The 20,583-nt window shown below is 37.8% G+C and overlaps 3 protein-coding genes and 1 long non-coding RNA gene across 4 annotated transcripts; 3 read left to right on the top strand and 1 right to left on the bottom strand.

Annotated features, from left to right (window-relative positions):
* Positions 1–1,094: 1,094 nt before the first annotated feature.
* Positions 1,095–10,316, bottom strand: LOC141272616 (uncharacterized). Its single transcript, XR_012322024.1, has 3 exons — positions 10,140–10,316; positions 2,339–2,495; positions 1,095–1,756 (listed from the first exon to the last, which is right to left on the bottom strand). It is a non-coding gene; the product is annotated as an uncharacterized lncRNA (long non-coding RNA).
* On the top strand, positions 2,398–6,022 carry HOXB6 (homeobox B6). Its single transcript, XM_073683521.1, has 2 exons — positions 2,398–3,386; positions 4,870–6,022. The coding sequence occupies exons 1-2, from the start codon at positions 2,969–2,971 to the stop codon at positions 5,124–5,126; spliced, it is 675 nt and encodes a 224-aa protein (XP_073539622.1). The 5' UTR covers positions 2,398–2,968; the 3' UTR covers positions 5,127–6,022.
* Positions 6,937–9,154, top strand: HOXB5 (homeobox B5). Its single transcript, XM_073683518.1, has 2 exons — positions 6,937–7,563; positions 8,907–9,154. Exons 1-2 carry the CDS (start codon positions 7,023–7,025, stop codon positions 9,152–9,154), a joined length of 789 nt encoding a protein of 262 aa, XP_073539619.1. The 5' UTR covers positions 6,937–7,022.
* A 7,253-nt stretch (positions 10,317–17,569) lies between the features above and the next one.
* On the top strand, positions 17,570–19,593 carry HOXB4 (homeobox B4). The gene is made up of 2 exons (XM_073683520.1): positions 17,570–18,181; positions 18,691–19,593. Exons 1-2 carry the CDS (start codon positions 17,779–17,781, stop codon positions 18,993–18,995), a joined length of 708 nt encoding a protein of 235 aa, XP_073539621.1. The 5' UTR covers positions 17,570–17,778; the 3' UTR covers positions 18,996–19,593.
* The last annotated feature ends 990 nt before the right edge of the window (positions 19,594–20,583 follow it).

Here is a 20,583-nt window from a genome sequence, read left to right as displayed (position 1 = left end):
CATCTTAGCTAATTAAAGCCTGTCACTACAGTAAAATAATCGGGTCTTTCCTTGCTTTGCATGAAGAAATCTTTTTGTTTTACAGTGACCAATCTTTTAATCGGAAGTAAATTGGGCTTCTGATCAGTATTCTAGGCACATACTGTAGCTATATTCCTCTGCAATGCTTGGAGGGCAGTGGGATCGGTTCTGTCGAGAAGCTTTGGTGTTGCAGAATTCAGTCATAAAACATGATCTGCTGCCATCTACTGGTAGAATGCTGCAATAACTGGACGTGCGGTTAGCGCCCGAGTAGTGGGATATTTTAGGGAATTTTTATGCTTAGTTTTATTTTCTTTAGCAAAGCTAAAATCTTATTCATGTTACTTTATATAATATAATTAGTAGCTAATACAGATATTTGTAGGGCATCGCATTTTCAGGCCGTTTATTATTCTAGAGGAATATACTTCACTGTTAAGTGAGGAGAAATAAGGATCTAAAGCGCAAATTTTAATAATAGCAGTATTAATATGCTGATTTAATTATTATTATTTATTATTATCATTATTACTAGTACTAATTACTATTACTACTACTAATAATAATGTATTATTGTTGTTTTTATTATTATTAGAACTAGGTTAAATTAATATAAAATAACATATACTAAAAATACGTTTTCAATTAAATGTAACTTTAAATTAAATAATAATTATTACAAATGCACTGATATTTTCTGTAGAAAAAAAAATTATTGTTGTGATTGCTATAAGAGATAAATAGATATGTGATTGATAAAGGATATATAGACATAGATGATACATAGATGATAGAGATAGATAGATAGATAGATAGATAGATAGATAGATAGATAGATAGATAGATAGATAGATAGATAGATAGATAGATAGATATTAAATAAAACAAATACAGATGTATTATTTAATTTATCCCATTTTATTAACGTAAATATGAAAATATTAGTTTTAGTTATATCACAAGATAAAAATAAAACTGGATTACTCTAAGCCTTTTTCGGGATCTTGTATTGCATGATGTTGCATGTTCTTGATTAGATAGCTACAATCACATCCAGTGTTTTTCATGCCTGTTTTTCTGGGTTCTCTGCTTTCTAAAGTCTTGTTTTATGGCAGCAATAAGTTTCTTAAGTGCGGATCCCTGCTGCGATCTGACTTCATCTGCCTGTGAAGAATACAGCAGGGACCTGAGATCTCCTCTCTGCTGCTCCCTACACTCTGTGTTTATGTGACTCCATGTATAAAAGTGGGAACATTCAGGAAATGTGCTTGTATTTCCGTTCCGCTTTCCTCTTTGTTTTGGTATTTGGAAATGTGTTAAAGTTTCACCTAAAAATGCGATCACAGAGTGAGGAAAGTTACATGAATGTGTATTGTAAGCTGGAAAATGAGGCGGATACTGTAACAGCACACATATTACTTTTGTATCACATACAGCAGTTTATTAGCGTTAACTGTATCCGATTTATAAGTGTGACTACAGACAATAGCAAACAACATCATATAATATCACTGCTGTCACAAAATGCACGAAACTGCTGTGGAGATAATTACATTATTATACCATTACCCTGTGTGAACCGCTGCAGCCCAGATCCAGAGGTCGGTGCTATGTACTGTCTATTTACTCACTACATCGCGGTGTGTATTATGGAGCAATGGCTGGAAAGTGCACGTCACCTATCCTGCATACAGCACCTCAGTATATCACTGCACAGCACTGGGGAATCTTCCTCCTGTCATAAAATAGAGATGGATACAACATTAAATACTTTAAGAATGCCTTACACAGCACAACCAAGTGAAACGGTGTGTGTGTGTATATATATATATATATTAGATAGATTATGCATGTATATATTAGATCATATATATGTATATATCTTAGTTCAATTATATATATATATATATATATATCACTGCTATCATAACAAAATTTGCATAAATTATGCAACATATAAATTATTAAATATTTAAATATATTTTTTAATTTGCTAATATATAATATGCATAACATAATTAGGGTTTAATATAAGGTTATAGGGTTTACTATAACAGTAGATATATAATGAAACTGCTTTATACTTTCACAACCAGCATGTGGAAAACATTTTCCACTTTTTTTTTTTGTATTCGGAGGTAGATGGGCTTCCTCTACAGACCTAAAAACTTACAACCAACCACTACACACTAGATAGATAGATAGATAGATAGATAGATAGATAGATAGATAGATAGATAGATAGATAGATAGATAGATAGATACAGACATATGGACAATGTTTGTCTCAACTGAAACATTCTGTACAGATCTAGACCTTGACTGAAAACGCATGCGATCACTGAGAAATATCAGCGCTGAATTCTGACAATTATCCTGTGTGGAGGGCTCAGTTTTCCTGGGTTCTTCCTACATGGAGCAGGGGTTTCCGCTGCCTCTTGCCCACTAGATGCACTGCTTCATCACAGTGTGACCTACAGAATAAGTACAAGTAAATTAATATATTACAGATTACATATGAATATCTATTTAATCTTCGCCTTCTCATGCCAGGAGGCAGATGACTCAGCCTTAGTTCCTGGAGATGTTGGGACTGAGTCCTGCACTGGTATACAGATATCAGGGAAGTTTCTCTGCCCCCACCAATATATAAATAGTTTTATTCATCTGGAGCTATGTACTGGAGCTGTTTCTCTGGGAAGGCTGCTAGTAGCTCACAGGGTCCCTGGTGCAATGGAAGCCCCTCTAGGGTGCTATTTCGCAATCTCAGGCGCTCGCTATTGGTCAGTATGTGATCATATGCCTCTATTTCCTTCTGTCCCTCACTGGCACCCGGCCATCCCCCTTCAGCTAAAACCCAATCTCCGATAAACTACTAATAGCTAAACCACTTGGACTATAAAACACAACAAATCATAAAGCCAGGAAGGACTGCAGCCTCCTCCCAATGAGTTCCTATTTTGTCAACTCCACTTTCCCGGTAACTCTGCCTGGTGGGCAGGAACCCTTCCTAGGACAGATCCCGTTATATTCCTCAGGCTATGCGGATCCTTTAAGACACTATTCTGCCAGCTATGGGGCCTCTGGAGTCCAGGACAAGGGCTATGCCTCATCCTCTTATTACCACCAGCAAGCTAATGGTGCATACACCCGGACGGGCGCCTGTGACTTTGGCGCTGCTGGATTTTACAGGGACAAGGAGGCTTCCTGCGCCATGTCCTCCCTGGATGAGCAATCCTCTCCCTACAGCCAAGAGCAGCGCAAACCGGACTGTGCGCACAGCAAACTGCTCTATGATGAGGCGGAGGACGCCAAGGGCTCCACTCCAGTCTACCCCTGGATGCAAAGGATGAACTCCTGCAATAGTAAGTGCTCCCCTCTGCTTTACTCCTTACAGCATGTACAAGAAGTACAGGAGAGGCGGCCATAAATCAGCACAGTCCCAGTCATATGTGCCTGCTGCATGGCACAGCAACTTCACTTCTCCCTTTTCAACTTTTCCTACAACTCTTCACATCATCCTGCTGCATCTTTAAGTATCCATGATGTCATGACATTGTATTCCTTCATAGTATATTATTCTGTTCAGCTTCTCATGTCTCCAGAATATCTCTTCCTACCCTACCTTATATTTAATAGTACACAGCTTCTCATTGCATTGTATTTCCCCATTGTGCGCTGTACCTGGTTCATTCTACTTTTCTCCATTGTTTCACGTTCTAGCCCCCTGTCTGTTAGTGTGTCTGTCTGTCAGTTTTTCTCCCACCTTCTCATCCACATTCCTCTCATGTGCAGCCATCTATAAAGCTGCTGTAAGTATACATTATGTACATTGAATGCATGCACTTGGATCATAATGAAACTTTAGTGTAATGAAGCACTCCCTGATGATACTTTAGTCCAGTGAATTATTACCAGTTCCAGAGTTGAGGATCCCACATTTCCTCCTCTGTTTTGTTTGTGTGCTCCGTGTATGGCTGGACTTGCCGCCCATTAGTCAGAATATAAAGTGCTGTATCCATTAATGCACACAGCTTGTGTGGATCAATACATTTCATTATCACTTAAATGCTCGAATCTATTATTCTAACCGGTTGGAGCAAAGCAAAGATTCCTTGAACATTTGTGTGGCAGATAATATTGGTATTTACAAGCAGAACTTATGAGTCACCATCATAGTCCCACCCCCATTATTCTATTTGTATAGGTAAAATATACAATATCTGATTCTCCACTTTCTATCATAATGTATATTATAGAATATCATGGCTCCATACCAAACATTTATTTCTGAATATATTAAGTTCAGTTACTAAATTAATACATATTAATAAAACATGGAAACACAAACGAGAGTACATCAGCACGAGAGTACATCAGCATGTATGATGTGTGTGTGTATATATATATATATATATATATATATATATATATATATATATATATATATAATTCATTCTCATTGCAGTATATATAAATATATATATACATGTTGCATTCTCATTATAGTACATATATATATATATATATATATATATATATATATATACCCACTAGGATGCATATATATATATATATATATATATATATATATATATATATATATATATATATATACCGTTATGAAAATTCATCACACACAATTTTCCCTGTTTTTGCTTATTTACCTCTTGAAAGTCTACCTGAACCCTCCTAAAATATGACCCATCAATGCCATATACTTCCATCTTATCTGTTGCCATACTACCATGCTATACTCCTATAGTAACCATTAGAAAATAGCCATAAACAAAATGAAGACTGTTATTTTTCTAATATATGTGCTTTATTTTTTATTTTTTTTATCAGGTTCAGTATTTGGGCCCAGTGGAAGAAGAGGACGACAGACCTACACAAGATACCAGACCCTGGAGCTAGAGAAGGAGTTTCACTTTAACCGTTACCTAACCAGAAGGCGCAGAATCGAAATCGCTCACTCTTTATGCCTGACTGAGCGACAGATCAAAATCTGGTTCCAGAACAGGAGGATGAAGTGGAAAAAGGAGAGTAAACTTCTCAACTCTTCTGTGCAGAGCTCAGGAGAGGAAGAGAAAGCCGCCGAGTAACTGGCTCACACACAGCGCCATTACATGCGCTCTAATCCTTGTATCTTGAATAAATTATTATTATTGCACACAGGACTGGTAAAGAACAGATTATCTGTATTATAACTACCTATATGTCTGACTGTCATCCTTCTGCAATCTCTGCAATACTGGAATACACTCCTCATATGGTGTGCTTTATATATATATATATATATATATATATATATATATATATATATATATATATATATATATGCACACACATATATAGTCGCATGGGGGACTTGTCTAGGTGTTCCATGCACGATTTGGCATATATTGATTTTGTCGTCTAGTGTATTGTTTCCATATCTACTGAAAACTGAACACTACCTAGAAAGTCATTGTGAAATGGTCTATTTTTATTATTAATAGTTTTCAGTGTTTGGTTGTTTGTTGTTATTTTTTGTTGTTGTTGTTTTTTTCTATATATGTGTAGTTGGGGTTGGCCTAGTGATCTGACCTGTCCATGCCAAGGACCTCTGCTAGCTAATAATAGTGAATGGAATCAGATATACCCACAGTGATGTTACATTACAAGCACAAATAGTCTTATGTCTGTATTTTGTAGCTCTCCACCCCTGGGAATTCCGAGTGACCAAACATCCGTTCTCATTATAAAACACTGGCTGTGTCCCTGCACTTTCCCAACATGAAAATGAGAGAGGTACAGTATTATGGAGAATGGAGAACTTCAGGCTCCAGCAGCTCATCGTCCTCTAATCCAATTCCCTCTTGTTCTGAATACGAGGCAGCTAGTCTGGGGTATTTTATTAAATGTTGTGGACAATGAATACTTGTGGTTTATTTTCTCTGTATATTTAGCATTATGGATTCAATAACAGATTATCTGCTGGGAATAAAACATGACGTTTCTATGAAGAATACACAGGTCTTATTTCTTTTTTTAATATAAATTATAATAAAGTGTGTGGTTCATTTCTTTCATATTCTAATATTCACAATATGAATAAAACAGACGTTCTGGAAGGAACAAAGCAGCGATACTGAGATTCCAATTGGCTTCTCTAAAAGTTCTCTATGGAAATCTCCACCCGCCATTCTATCCACAAATATCAAATATATTTTATTTCACATATATCCCCAATTTCTACAATAACACTGTAAGGAAATGTATATAGGTTTGTGGCGATTGTTTTATCTCTCCCCTGGTGAAATATACCACAACAGCAGATTTCCAGATGGTGGACTGATACAATAAATCTATAAATTGCCACATGTACGTGGAGACCCGAACTTGTCTTCGTATATTTTATATTCTTTAGCCTTCATTTTTTTTTCCAGACATCATTATTATAGATCTTTTTAGGAGTCGTTACTAGCAATTGTGATGTCTAGACGATTGGCTAAATGCAGGATCAAGCGACTCTGACTCTAATTTTAGTTGTCTTTTTTTTTTTTTTTACATCTAATTCTTCCTAATTATATTAAAATTGAAAGGTATTTTATTATTAAGACCTTAAAATATAAAAGAAGAGCACTTAATGGGTTATTTTCTGGGTGTGTTCACCGGCTGCAACGCCCCGTCTGTCCGGTAGGTGGCGCGGTCTGCCAACAGGCAAAGCTCAGCTTCCCAATGATTTTTTTTTTTTTGGAAGCTGTACATTGACTTGGGCCTAACGATTCTCAGATCGTCATTATTTGTAACCATAGAGCATGAATTACCTCTTGAGGTCATCAGTGAGAATTTACGACTGGTCAACAAAAGCACGTGATTTCCAAACGCACCCACACCCCCATATTTGGCCGCATACATAGCAAAAACGAAGTACAGTGCATTGCTATAATTCATTAATACATCATAAATCGTGAGTCGCGGGGTGATCCACAAATCAAGCCTCCAAATTCACCCAAATGAGTTCCTACTTTGTGAACTCGTTCTCAGGGCGCTATTCTAATGGCCCCGACTACCATGTGTTAAATTATGGCACTGGCAGCAGCAATGTGAACGGTTCTTACAGGGAGGCAAGCAGCATGCATCCCACCTCTTATGGTGCTTACAACTACAATGGCATGGACCTGAGCGTCAGCCGGGAGAGCGCTACCAGCGGCGGCAGCGGCGGCGGCGGCCACCACTATGGAGACAGCACCGCAGGCTTCCCAGCCCAGGAGAGCAGGTTCAGAGCCACCTCCAGCTGCCCCCTCTCCTCCCCAGAGCCCCAGAGCCACGGGGCAAAGAGCGAGCAGATCCCCCCAGACCCGACCACCTCCAGCAGCAGTCACTTCCCAGAGGCAGAAGAGACCAGTGCGTCTTCAGATCCAGAGGAAGCCACCCCGAGAGGAGGCAGCAGCGCTTCCCGGACACAACAAGAGTGCAGCCCCCCTGGAGCGACCACTGCAGACGGACAGAACCCACAGATCTTCCCCTGGATGAGGAAGCTGCACATCAATCACGGTACCGCTGCTTTTTTATTTCCAATTTCACAGGGGCTAGGAGAGGAAACCCGCTGTCCGAGCAGCTCCTCGCCCTTGCTGCCCCATACTCCATGGTATACACATAGTCTCCCTACTATGATGACACCATGTACAAGTGGGGGACAGACTGCTGTAATATGTCGCACAGAGCAGGGATCTGCTGGGTATCTGAAATTATAAAACTCCGAGCTGTTCTAGGAAATGTCTTATAAACTTGTGCAGGGTGGAGGTTGTTCTGGGTCTGATGTTGTACAGTCAGGCCAAGGAGAATGGGTGATACAGATCTGTGGGTGATAGAGAAAAGATACTAGACTGGGCAAAATGTGGAGTAACCCAGGTTTGTGGAGGGCAATAAAAAATAAAGAGTAGGGAACAGACAAATTTGTGGGGGACTGTGCAGAAAATATTTAAAGTAGCGAAGTTTGTGCTGTAGATTTATGGGGGCAATTGCATTGTAGATTTGTGGGGGGCAGTTGTATTGTAGGTTCGTGTGGGGGCAGCTGTATTGTATATTTGTGTGGGGGGGGCAGTTGTATTGTATATTTGTGGGAGACAGTCATATTGTATATTTATGGGGGGCATTAGTATTGTATAATTGTGGGGGGCAGTTGTATCGTATATTTGTGGGGGGGTAGTTGTTTTGTAGATTTATGGGGGAAGTTGTATTGTATATTTGTGAGGGACAGTCGTATTGTAGATTTGTGAGGGCAGTAGCATTGTAGATTTGTGGGGACAGTTGTATTGTAGATTTGTGGGGGGCAGTGGTATTGTAGATTTGTGGGTGAGTTGTATTGTAGATTTGTGGGTGGGGGCAATAGTATTGTAGATTTGTGGGGACAATTGAATTGTAGATTTGTGGGGCAGTTGTATTGTAGATTTGTAGGGGGCAGTTGTAGATTTGTGGGGGCAGTTGAGAAAATAAGCAGTTTAGAATATAATGTAGGGTTATTTCTAGGGACAGACACCATCAGTGAGTGTGGGTTAGTTTTAAAAAAATTAGGGAAAGCGCAAAGGCACTGGGACTACAGAAGAAGAATAAGCACATTTCCTAATTACAAATATTTTTTTAGGGAGAGTAGGAGGGTAACAGGAGGGTAGTGGGTAACAGTGGATCCTTTGCAGATTTAAAGTGTAAATATTATGAAGGCATTAGAATAAGGGCATAGAGTGCAAAGATTTGATAGTAGTAATGACGGCAAAGGCAGAGCAGAAAAGTAAAGGGCGTAAAGTGTGAGAGTAAAATCAGGTTTCAGGAGACAGCAGTGTGCACAGGTGGGTAATGCCAAGCTCCTACAATTATTAACCGCTTTCCTCACCATGCAGATATGACAGGTCCGGATGGAAAGAGGGCGAGGACAGCCTACACCCGTTATCAGACCCTGGAGCTGGAGAAGGAGTTCCATTTTAATAGATACCTGACGCGCAGAAGACGCATAGAAATCGCACATGCATTATGCCTATCCGAGCGCCAGATCAAGATTTGGTTCCAGAACCGGAGGATGAAATGGAAGAAAGATAACAAACTGAAAAGTATGAGTTTGGCCACAGCAGGCAGCGCTTTTCAGCCCTGACAAGTGAGAATGCCAGGACTGCACCCTTAGCACTCATCTTGGACACCGCTAGTGGCACTTGCTGGGCACTTCCAGGAGGACAATGGTGGCTCCTGCCCAGATTCACCCATCCTTTCCTCATTTCTAGCTGTGTACAGTGCGCTCAGTCGCCGTGTCGTTCGATGTTTGTGACTGTAAGATAATGCTGCTTTGTATGGACTACATGGCATGTTCATCCAGGTTCATCCAGATCCTCAGTGTTGTAACTTATTTATAATTAATGATAATAATAATAGTAATAATAAAACAAAACGTTGGTGAATGGTTTACAGGTCTCATTCTTTTCCAGGACAGGTAGGCTTTATTGATGCACTAAACCCCCTTTGTCTCAATTTCAATGTCAGCTCTGTGTTCTTGCTTGGTAGTTTTTGTGTTTGTTAAATTGTTATCTTGTTACAAGGTATTAGACTGAAGCTACTATCACAGCAGTAAGTGTTGGGGGAGTGAGTGACATGTTTGGTTTTGTCTATTGCCGGTACCTGTATTGTCTATCTGCCCTGGGGATTTGCCAAACCATTGTTGTATTTGTATTCATATTAAAAAGAAATGTTTCTCTTATTTGTCAGATGTGTCTTGTCTGTTCCCTACTTTTCCTTATCGTGCATTGTATTTCTAGATAGCCTCCGTGTAATGATATAATTATATGTATACCTTATGTGTCTAATGTATATGTAAATATTTATACAGAACAAGTACCACTTAGAAGGAGGTCAAACAAATATTTATCTCCAAGATCAATCGAATCGATTTACCTAGTGATGGAAAAGTTATAAAAAAAGTTTGTGAAAACTTCCCAAACTATCAAAGCACTTTCACTCCACCCCTGCACATATTGAGACACACTCTGGTCACACATCCAGAACACAAGATACTTAATAAGTTTATGTAAGTTTATGTAAGAACTAGTAGAAATCAAGTCAAAGATGATCAGAGATGATACACTTACCCCAGTTCTGCTAGGCCTGTTGGGCGAGCTAAGGGCAGGCTGACATCCCAATCCCTATTGCTATTTTAGTAGAGGCAAACTACACCCAAAGTAGGTATGACATTTACATGTCAAATGGGTACGGTTTTATCTAGAAGTTAGATCGTAAAAATGGCCCAGACCTCAGACAGATACCCCCTCACTGGCTCTCAAAAGTCACGTGAGCTCCATAAACTTAGGTTTATGGTTTTAGGGAGTTGACAATGTACAATATATTTCACATTCTCCACAATGTTAAGTGACAGTTTAACTGGCTTGTGAGGGACACAGCCAGGGAGGATTGCAGCAGATGAGCTGCTACAGGGACTGACACACACACTGCAGCTTTCCTGCTCAGTGCACAGGACCCAGGATCTGGCGACAAAAAAAAAGTAAGTTTTATATACCCGATATTTAAACTAATATCACGATATTATATTTGCTGCAAAACTGGCATACGTGTAAAGCAATGGAGCAAATATTCAAAAGGAGGCATCGTGATTAATTATACTACTAAAGGCAGAATTGTCTGAAAGTGTGTGGATCGCTTGCAGACATGACGAGGTCCGATCGATCAGAGGATCACATCTTACTAAGGAGATTGCATGTACGATATGTAGATACATAGAAGATAGATAGATACTATTAAATAGATAGGTAGATAGATAAATAAATAAATAGATAAATAGATTGAAGATGTGATAGCTTCTATCATATCTTGTATTTGTGTGCCCCGCACTATCATCCTTTTTCTTAAATTTTAATACAATAAAATCTCCAATAAATACTTCAATCGATAAGATCGTTTGATAAAATAGATAATAAATATTTTTTCATATATTGATAAGATGTGAAAGATTTGGGCAGGGGTAAAACACATTTTGATAACTACATGTAGATAAGGTATTTACAGTCAATTAGCAGATGCAACATCTGTTGTGGCTTCAATCGAGTTCTTAAAGTTCACCTTACTATGTGTCAGGAAAAATGGATTTAGTAGTGAATTACAGATGACGAATCGTCTATGAGAGTCATTTAGCGAGTCAAATTACAATTGGAATACTGTGCTGAAATCGGTGGATGAACAGAGTTTCTTGCATTCCTTTATTTGTTTTTTTTTATGTGTTTATATTTTAGTTTAATAGACTGAAATTGCAATTCTATATTGAAGATCCTAATCACCCTGACTGCAGATGATTGCGGCAGAGATTGCAGAATGAGGGGAGTCTGGGGGAGGGGAGTAGAGATCTGTAGGTGCACTGCTTCATGAGGATGGTGTGCTGTAGAATAAACAGGAAAGCGGGGATATGGCTGCACAGACACAAATGGTTGTCACTGGGTTACTGTTTGTTTCAACTTTTGTTCTTCACAGATTTAAATCTGTCCAAATAAAGGTGATTTATTTTATAGCCATGAGGCTGTTTGTGTGTGTGTGTTTGATTTATGTGTGAGTACACATATATGTAATGTCTCTATCTATCTATCTATCTATCTATCTATCTATCTATCTATCTATCTATTTATCTATCTATCTATCCACTATCTATCTATCTATCTCATCTATCTCATCTATCTATCGTTCTAGTTTGTGTGTGTCAAAATTATTGGTGTGTATGTGTGTGAACACATATATGTACCTAAATTATCCATCTTTCTTTCCTTTTTTTTTCTTTCTTTCTTTCTTTCTTTCTTTCTTTCTTTCTTTCTTTCTTTCTTTCTTTCTTTCTTTCTATCTATTGTATGCGTTTTCTTTGTACATTTTCGTTTACCTTATCTCTTATTTATAGCCTTGAAATTATGATTTGCGTTAGTAATAAATATTTATCTACTTTTGGTAAAATATAAGGCATATTCTCGAGGACAGGGTACAGTGCGTCACTGCTGCTGCAGCAGATCTTTGCACTTTTCACCCCACGGTGCTGCCTGTTGTACCCTGAACCCTCCTTCACCTTTCCTCGATCATCATTCTGCTGAGAATTAACGTTTCTATAATTACCAAACTATCCCTTTTCCTCTTAATGCGGGGAAGTTTGTGGAGTGAAATGTTTTATTTGCTGGTAAGTAAGTAGGTGATGGAAATCTGCTAAGCGATTTAATTAGGAATATCAAATGAAAAGCAAAGGGGCACAAATGAGCTGAAAAAGCGCAGCTATTCTAAACGATTAAATCGCCATTTTGGCAGGATAATGGGGTTTGCATTCTGAATAGGAGAAGCCTTGCACATACCCCATCAATTATTCATAGAGAGAGGGATCATTGCGAGGTCAGCAGTCTGGTGCAGAGAACAGAACCAACCAGAGCTCATACTCCACTGTCGGGAATCGTTACCCGCAAGGGTCACTGTCCATGAGCCAATGCAGGACACTGACACTATATTCTCATGCTATATGAATTTTAATAATCATGTAGTTATTATGACAACGAATGAATAAATATCAGGTATATGCAGTCCTGTGGATTAGTGCAATAACAGCATTTATCCCTCTCTTCTACAGTCCAGGTCAGACAAAGGTATCTTAAAACATTTCTGGGGATTTTGACTGATCCTGTGCAAGAAGAGAGGCTAAGTTCATTGCAGTCAGGGTAATTATGTCTGCAGATTCAGTGACCTGCAGTACCCATTAATGGCCAGCAGAGCCCGCTTTAGACCAGGTTCACAGACAGTTGACTGCTGATTCCTGTGCCTAAAAAAAAAAAAAAACTTAAACACATCCGATGTCCTTCTCTTATCCATGTTATATTTGATATCTATGATGCTGTATAAAAATACTTTAGATCAGTAAAATGTATGCATTTGATTTGGAGGAAATATAATCTTATCCTTGTATAAGTGAGATACTTGCAGATTACAACTTTTAGACTCCCTGTAAATTTATGCTGCAGATAATTATTTAATTTACAGACTAATATATATAAAAAAAAAATGCTCTTGTATGAAAGAACAAGAGAAAGAGAGACCAAGATGCATACAGTCTGTCTGCTGCAGCCCCAGGGCAGCCTGACAGGGGCTTGTTAGTAACATATCATGGTCCTCGGGGTCAAGAAGTGGAAGGGTCAAAAGTTTACGTTTGTAATTCACTGGTGCACAGATCTATAGATCCACTGCACTTTAGATCCTTCTGTATAAAGCACAAACATTAACCGAATACAGCAGGGGATTTGTGATGTTAATCTAATACCTATGAAGCTAACATGCTCTTTAAATAACATTAGTCATGAATATATCTAGATATACAGATTTATGTATATTAAGTATATATGTATATAATTGATATGAATGGTGACTGCCAATTGAGGTTATTGCATAGTATGCTGTGTGCCACAGGGTGTAGATTTCCACTGGATGTACATATTTACTGTGGTAGAGCCCACTATGTTATAACCTCAATAAACAGTCATTGCTATAAATGCAGATCACCCTATTTTCATTGCTGTATATGTAATATGCAATAGACAATGGCGGGCACATTCTCAAAAGTAAAGAGAATGCCTGGATAATATGGCTACTTCAATAATATGGAATACACAGGGCAGAATAACTAATTTTAGCAAAACACGTGCGGGTATATTCTTATGGAGGAAAGAAAATACCAAGTCAAGAGACCCCAGCGATTGGAGTGATTTAACCTTCAACCACCCTTAATGCCAATATTAGTACTATACTATTACAATTAACAATTAACAACAGTGGTATTAAGGTATTGATCGTTATACTGTCTTTACGTAGGATCATAAAAGCAAAGTTTTCAAAGTATGTACAAATGACTAGTTTCTCTCAGAGAATATGTATCAAGTCTTCGTTTAGAAATTACAATAATAAGAGACCTTTTAGGACAAAGAAGATAGAGACAATTGAATTGCTGGCAATAAACTCCATGTTCAGGTTCTAACATGTATTAAATTTTTGAATAATTTGGGATAGAAAGTAAACACCAATACAAATAATGCTGCAGATAATGTGGATACGAAAGATCATGATTGTTATGACTTCCTGCACTAGTCTTAACATGTATTTTAATGATCATGTTATTACCTTAATTTATTTTACTATTCCTTTAGTATTTAACTTGAATGTTATTTACAAAGATAAGAAACACTCCGAGGGCTACATAGGATATAATTACGAAAGCACTAAAGTGCTAAACTATAACATTATATTATTCACATTTTTTAAATTTCCTCTAGCATGACACATGGAAAATATAGTGTATGTAATAATAAATTATTTCTAAACGGTAAAGATTTCCATTTCCTAGCTATGTAGTGTGTTCCCAGTTTACAAAAAAATTATATTCCACTGAACCATTCAAACACCTGACTGTTTGCTATTAAAAATATATTTTCTAATATTCTTGTTATAGTTTGTATATGCCATCAAAGTGCAATCATTGTGAGTTCAGAAAACTGTAAACATATACAGATACGTGTGTCTACATGCGTATATATATATATATATATATATATATATATATATGTGTGTGTATGTATATGTTTGTCTACATATATATATACGTATGTGTATGTATTTAGATATATTCAGACACTCATATATGTGAATATGTACACGTGTGTTTCTGAATAAATATACACTCATAAGTATATATACACTTATGTATAGTACGTACCTTTACATATGTATAATAAGTATATACATATGCATATATGTATATATTACACTTATGTATATATACATACACATCTATCTATGACCAGATATATATATATATATATATATATATATATATATATATATATATATATATATATATATATATATATATATATATACAGGTTTGGGAAGCAACACAGGTCTGCACAGGTTTGTGAAGAATCAGTGATTGCATTTTCATGTCACATTGTAAAATTAGAATTATTGTTTTCCATCCCTTCCTTCTCTAGATGGAGCACAGTGCTTGGGGGGCTGTGATGAGCCGTGTATCCCAATCTAGACATGTGCATGTATGTGCTGCTGATTGCAGGCTGTGTGCAGTGGGAGAGGCCAGGACAGGGTGAATCGCAGGTCACTGCTTGTTGTAACTATATGAAAATGCCCTCGGCAATCACACACCACGCCTCGCTGTTTAACAAAGACTGACAAACTATGAGATTAATATCCCCCCCCCAAAAAAAAAACTGGGGATCTGTGTTTCTAATGGGCTCATAAGACCCCAGTGCCGGACCGCACCAAGGAGCAAAGCCTTGTACTTCGCTGCATTTAATGCTATGTACCACCAGAAGGACTAGAGGCTTTTTTTGTACCGTCCTTGTGCTCTGTGACATCTAATATTTTACTCTATGGAAGAAAGCAAAATATTCAGGAAGAGGCCAGAAGTGATCAAGGTATGTGGTCATGGCTGCGGCAGGAAAGAGAGGTGGAGGGAGGCGCAGCAGGGGGTGGGAATCACTCAGGTAGACAGCCATGCTCCTAACAAAACCCAGGTGCATATACAAGTGGGCACACGGCGTGTGCACCAGACAGGAAGACTGATAATTCTCATAAGAACTGATATTAATAACAGTATTATCTGCAAAACAAAAAAATAATATCTTATGGGTAGCATTCTTATAAGCAACCAGTAAATAAATAGTCAAGAGGCCTAATCTCTAGAAATATAATATGAAGAATGACAATATCAGTGGCTGTGCAGTTTATATGCTTAATTTAATCCTAGTTGGAATAATATTAAAAAGAAATAGGCAGATATACAAATAAATATATTTCTAGATAAATAGTAAGGATAGATAGATAGATAGATAGATAGATAGATAGATAGATAGATAGATAGATAGATAGATAGATAGACGACCAGTATGTTTATGTCAGAACAGATATTTTATCACTAGCTTAGATTAGGGGGTGGTCTTCACAGAGAAGTCTTCTTTTGAGAGGGGGTTCAAGATAGATAGATAGATAGATAGATAGAATACTGCTTGTAATTTTACTGTGTTCATACATTTGAATGTACAGAAGAAAACAACTTTTTTTCGTTTTAGCGAAACGCTGTATTTAAACAGTTATATTATGATCTGTGCATTAAATGTAAAATCACAATGGACAATGTGTGCTCTATTAGTAGATGGAAGCGATGTTGTTTTCAGAAAGCTATTGGACATTTTTTTTCTTTTAGGTGTTTTTTTTTATAGCTTGACAATTAGATTTCTTATTATGATTCAATAAACTTAGTTGACAGTTAAATACTTGTGATTTGGTGATAGTGTTTTTAGTGAGTAAGATCTATGATAATTTCTGGAAGAGTTCAATCATCACATGTGTGATACTTGAGGACATCGTACTGTATGCATTTAAAGGATGCGCAGCTTTCATGTTTTACCTATTTTATTTAATTTATTGTTTTGCCTATTTGGGGCTTTATTTTGGTAAACCAAATCCCTGTGTAAAGTCATGCGTGGTCTGTGTATTGATATCCAGTCTGTCTAATTTTTGGGATATTACAGCTGATTTACTGCTTGTATAAGAAGCATCAGCTGTAAAGTCTATATATATTCATGATATCATTATACCCGACAATTATATATTTATGGTGTGAACTCCCTTCACGTTTCCTCTTTTACTACCTGAGGACACCTCGTTATTTATGGCATAATGTGTATTTGAGTATATTCATGTCTGAATATATGTTTTATGCATTGAATATTAACACTATAATTATCTGTGGTGCTAATAATGTTATTTGCGGTTTTGGAGTTCCTTGTCCATTTCTGCACTGGATCAGACAGAAATCAAGGAGAAGATTATGTCTGTCTTCTGTATGTACCCTGTAGATCCGAATTTGTGTGAGGACAATCATTTCACAAATTCGTGTCTGGGGGGATATGCAGTTGACATAAACGCTACAGGACAGATGCGTCATGTATTACGTTTTGTCTTTTGCGCCATGCGGTTTGTTAACTTGAACTTGTTTTTGCATGTCGATAATTCTCCAAAAACTTTAATCATGATTTAGTGATACAATAATTCATTACTATCATCCGACAACATTCATTTGCTGTTTGCTGTGCTGCAAATTCGTTCTATTTCTCCCCAACTGTGCTCCAGTGACTTACAATAGGCAATTTAATAATGTGCCTAAATGGAATTTAGTAAAGCAAGTATCCCGAATTAGTTGATGAATTTTCTATCGATCCAGGGCAGGACGTATTTGTCTCTGCCAGTCTCTCTGCTAAACCTCATGTCTGCAGACAGCAGCCAGCCCAGTCCGCCAACTGCAGCCACAATCTGTGTTTTCACTTTCAAGGAAGATTTTCTAATAGTCAGACACTTTTATTTTGGAGAATGATGCCAGCAATGGAGGAGGGGTGAGCTGCTGGAATACATGGCACCCTGTATATTAATACTCTACAAGCTTGCTTAATCAGAAGGGGTGGGCTTTTTTTGTAAGGGGGGGGGGGGGGGGGAGATAACCTGCCTAGAGCTGCCTGCGCTATGGAGCACGTTTCCTTATCCGGGGATGGTGGGAACATTTCCATTGGCTCATGGTGTCACATGCAGACTCAACTTTGTTCACTTGACAGTAAGTAGGAGGGTTTTAAGAAACAGGAAAACGAGCAGGACTACAGGAATAAATTGTATATGGGTTTTGGGTTAAAATCAAACTAATAAATGGCCATGAGTTCGTTTTTGATCAGCTCAAATTATGTGGACCCCAAATTTCCACCGTGCGAGGAATATTCCCATAGTGATTACCTCCCTAGCTCCTCTCCAGAGTACTACAGCAGTCAGAAGAGGGAAAGCAGCTTCCAGTATGGGGCGACCTACCCCCGATCTGTCTGCACAAGCCAACAGTACTCCTGTCAAGGCTCCGGACGACCAGCTTCTTCCAAGATATCTCCCCGGACTGTCCCCCAAGTAGGACTTCTTCCCGAAGACGAGCATCAGAGCCAGACTAGCATCACCAGGTCACCACCGTCCTGTAGCCAACTCTCCTCAGAGCAGAAGCCCTCAGAATCCGCCAGCGAGAACCCAGTGGTGTACCCGTGGATGAAGAAGGCGCACCTTTCTACTGGTAAGTGCGCCAGTTGTCTCAGCTATCTACTAAGCCAACACTTGGAAATTGTGTGTCCTTTTAAATTTACGATCTCCTGTTTGCAGGGCAGTATAATTACATCCTCCATAAATTTTTATGACTCTACTTGGCCAACTGCCTTTGAAGTAGACTTTACCATCCTCCTCAAATTTCTCTAAAGCCTTTTTTTAGTGTTGTGGACTTTCCTACATTAAGGTTTTATGTTATTTCTAATTTGTGTTTAAGTGCCAGATTGGGTAAACTTTCACTGCATCCTGTCACTTTAACGTGGTGCTGTTAAAACTTCATAGCTGGCATGTAACAACTAGGAATCAAGGATCAGTTCTGTACAGGGTTTATGTATAATTGATAGCTAAGGGACAGACAAAAATCACTTAACAGCAAAATTTTATTTTTATTTGTTATTTTTTTTTATTTTTGCAATCCATTCTAATGAGCTTTTATGTCCACGATTAAAAGAGCTTGTACTGTGTTTGGTTCTCTTGCAGTAAATGCTTCTTATTCTGGGGGAGAAACCAAGCGCTCCCGCACAGCCTACACCAGGCAGCAAGTGCTGGAGCTGGAGAAGGAGTTTCACTACAATCGCTATCTGACTCGCAGGCGCAGAGTGGAAATTGCGCACACTTTGCACCTTTCTGAGCGTCAGATCAAGATCTGGTTCCAAAACAGAAGGATGAAATGGAAAAAAGATCATAAACTTCCAAATACAAAAATCAGATCTAATCCCTCCTCAAACCTCCAAATGACAGGGGGGGAGCAGAGCCAGAACAAAGGTTCACCGACCTGTCCCTAAAATCTCCAGCGCAGATCCATTCTGGTTATTTATATAAAAGAAGAAGAAGACTTGGCTGGGACTTGGCTCATTCAGGAGGAGCCAGTAGATAGATTTCAGATTTGGAGAAGATAGATCTATGTTTCATCTTTAATCACGCCAAACTCTGGTCCATTTGTCATGTTTACATTGCGGTACAAAGGATGAAGGGAGCTTGACAGAACCGACGCTCACTTTAATAAATGAGGCTCCTTGTTCTAGGGGAACTGTATTTTCTCTGGCGTTATGTTATTCCAGCAGGACACTGAGTGTTGCTGGTGACGTCCACATACAATACACTTTATACTTGGACTGGTTCTCGTCTTATGATTGCTGTTTAATAGTTAAAACAACTTCCACTCACTTCCTTGGTGCCCAGTAGGAGATATGCCAACACCCAGAGCCATGTAGTACAAGTACAGGGCCTATAAAGGAGTATACAGCTGACAGTCCACCTAGTCTCATATGTATATCTACTGCAGGGTGCAGCCATTCCTCCTTCTCATTGCCTTTGCTGTGAACCTCCCTCCCTGTTGATTGTAAATAGTCTATAAATAAATATTTTTTTTTCTGCTGTGAATATCTCTGTGTTATGTGTGCTTGGTTAACATGGCAGCTCCCTGGTTATGCCTGCAGGCCGACTTATCTGTAAGTACTGTTTATCTTCTACATTACATCTTATTTGCTCTTACTCACTGTAACACCACTCTGTAATGACTGGCAAATAGCACTTAAGGGAAGATGAAGGTTTATGTTACACTTAAGACGCTTTGGACAGTCAGCACAAGATGATTCTGCCTCTAAAAAAACACCCTTTTCCCTAATACATTTATTACTATTTTTTTTATTATTCTTTTACTTTATTTTTTTATTCTTTTTTTTTTTTTTTTGCACAGATGTTTCTCAGTGTTTCCATTTTTTTCCTGTGCGTTTTTATATTACAAAGGATCTTGGCCACTGCAATAGCTCAAACCCTGACAAGCAAATAGATAATCAACAAGACAAATGGGTTCTTTTGTGAGACGTGGCCTTGTATTAATTTTCATTTTCGTCCTTTCTTACTAGATTTCAGTTATGGACTAAATATAATATTTGCTATCGGTCTCTTTCTTTATATAGTCAGGTATTGTGTTTGCTTCACCAATTATTGATACAATTGTTGATGTAATAAAAATATATATGTTATATAATAACCTATAATCTAAATATATGATATATTGCATAGTAGAATATATTGTATATATATGTGTATATATATATATATATGTGCGCATTAATTTGTGTAATTGAATGCTATTTAATTTCCAATAGAATAACTAGTATAAAACACACATATTATGTATATTATATAATCTGTTAAATTGATTAATTAAACCTATTTCTTTATATTTTGTTAATAATACCAGTATAGATATTAAAAGAATAAGTTTAAATCATTAAACAACAATAATAGTAAATAATTGTGGCACAATATACCAGTATACAAATATGTCCCGTGTCCATGCAGGATCCAACAGGAATTGTAATGTGAGATATGCAGAATTTACATTAAGATGTGTCCTTTCGGTGT

Source organism: Phyllobates terribilis, unplaced genomic scaffold, assembly GCF_046119375.1.
Source record: "Phyllobates terribilis strain yellow unplaced genomic scaffold, ASM4611937v1 Scaffold_5__5_contigs__length_657084704, whole genome shotgun sequence".
Classification (NCBI taxonomy): domain Eukaryota; kingdom Metazoa; phylum Chordata; class Amphibia; order Anura; family Dendrobatidae; genus Phyllobates; species Phyllobates terribilis.
This window is presented reverse-complemented; position numbering and strand designations above follow the sequence as displayed.